This window comes from Egretta garzetta, unplaced genomic scaffold (genome assembly GCF_000687185.1).
Source record: "Egretta garzetta isolate BGI_Z169 unplaced genomic scaffold, ASM68718v1 scaffold27, whole genome shotgun sequence".
Lineage (NCBI taxonomy): Eukaryota > Metazoa > Chordata > Aves > Pelecaniformes > Ardeidae > Egretta > Egretta garzetta.
In genome coordinates, this window is record NW_009260400.1 from 1,636,624 (window position 1) to 1,637,713 (window position 1,090).

The 1,090-nt window shown below is 63.8% G+C and overlaps 1 protein-coding gene and 2 non-coding genes across 3 annotated transcripts in view; all 3 read left to right on the forward strand.

Annotated features, from left to right (window-relative positions):
* Nucleotides 1-1,013, forward strand: part of IL34 (interleukin 34) — a 2,906-nt gene extending 1,893 nt beyond the window's left edge. Inside the window, exons 5-6 of the mRNA XM_009643266.1 lie at nt 764-902; nt 994-1,013. Coding sequence (XP_009641561.1) covers nt 764-902; nt 994-1,013 — 159 coding nt within the window. The remainder of the gene's footprint in view (nt 1-763; nt 903-993) is intronic.
* On the forward strand, nt 21-91 carry TRNAG-GCC. The gene has a single exon. It is a non-coding gene; the product is annotated as a tRNA-Gly (tRNA).
* TRNAG-GCC lies at nt 616-686 on the forward strand. Its single transcript has one exon. It is a non-coding gene; the product is annotated as a tRNA-Gly (tRNA).
* Nucleotides 1,014-1,090: the final 77 nt, after the last annotated feature.

Here is a 1,090-nt window from a genome sequence, read left to right on the forward strand (position 1 = left end):
CGTGGAGTACTCCACATCTGGCATTGGTGGTTCAGTGGTAGAATTCTCGCCTGCCACGCGGGAGGCCCGGGTTCGATTCCCGGCCAATGCAACAACCTGAATTTTTCTTGCCTCCAACCCTCCCTGGGCAGGCCAGCAGGGCTTGGGCTGGGGGGGACAAGAGCGTCACCGTCACGGGGTGGATCCTGCAGAAGGTGACCCTCAAATTCATCCCCATCTTCCTGCTCCTGCCTCTCCTCCCAGGCCTCCGCTGCCTGGATGGAGCTGCTGTATTTGGGTGCTGGGTGGTGGTGGCCTGTCACAGCTGGGTCTCCAGGGCGTACCCAAAATGTATTTGGGTTGCCCCTGTGCCATGGGGCAGGGTCTGAAGCCCCTCTGAGGCGAGAGTGAGCCAAGCTCGGCCTTCTCATCCGAGTGTTAACTCTGAAGTCTAATGACAACCCCCTTGCTGGAGGTGATGCCTGAGGCAGCAGGAGGAGGTGGTCCCGGGGGTTGATCCCTGGTGTCAGAGCTGTTGGGGTCCCCTCTCTGGGGAGTGCCTGTCCCTGTGCTCCTCCCCCACCCCCACCCCGGGTGTGGGGCCGTGGGGCAGGGCCGTGGGGTGCCCCACATCTGGCATTGGTGGTTCAGTGGTAGAATTCTCGCCTGCCACGCGGGAGGCCCGGGTTCGATTCCCGGCCAATGCAGCGGTTGTAGCTTTTTTGCACCCCACTGTCCTGGGGGGACACATCTCAGTGACACCCCGGGTGCCCTGTCCCTGCAGACAGATGTGGAGGCAGTGGTAGCCGACCTGGTGAAGCTGGTCCACAGCGCAGGCGCTGAGAGCCGGAGGAAGGCCGTGCGCCCCAAGGCGTTGCTGGACAACTGCCTCAAGGTCATGCGGATGCTCTACGGAGTGCCCTGTGAGTGGGGAACGGGTGGGGACCCTGGGGGACAGAGGTGCCATGCCTAGGGGCCCTGTCCCACCTGGTAACACCTGTCCCCTCTGCCCAGGTCGGTGGGAGTCCACCTAATGCCGCAGAAGACCCCTCGCTCGACGCCTTCTCCTTGCCCTGCGGCCCAGGATGCTGCCTCTGCTCTGTCCCCCCCC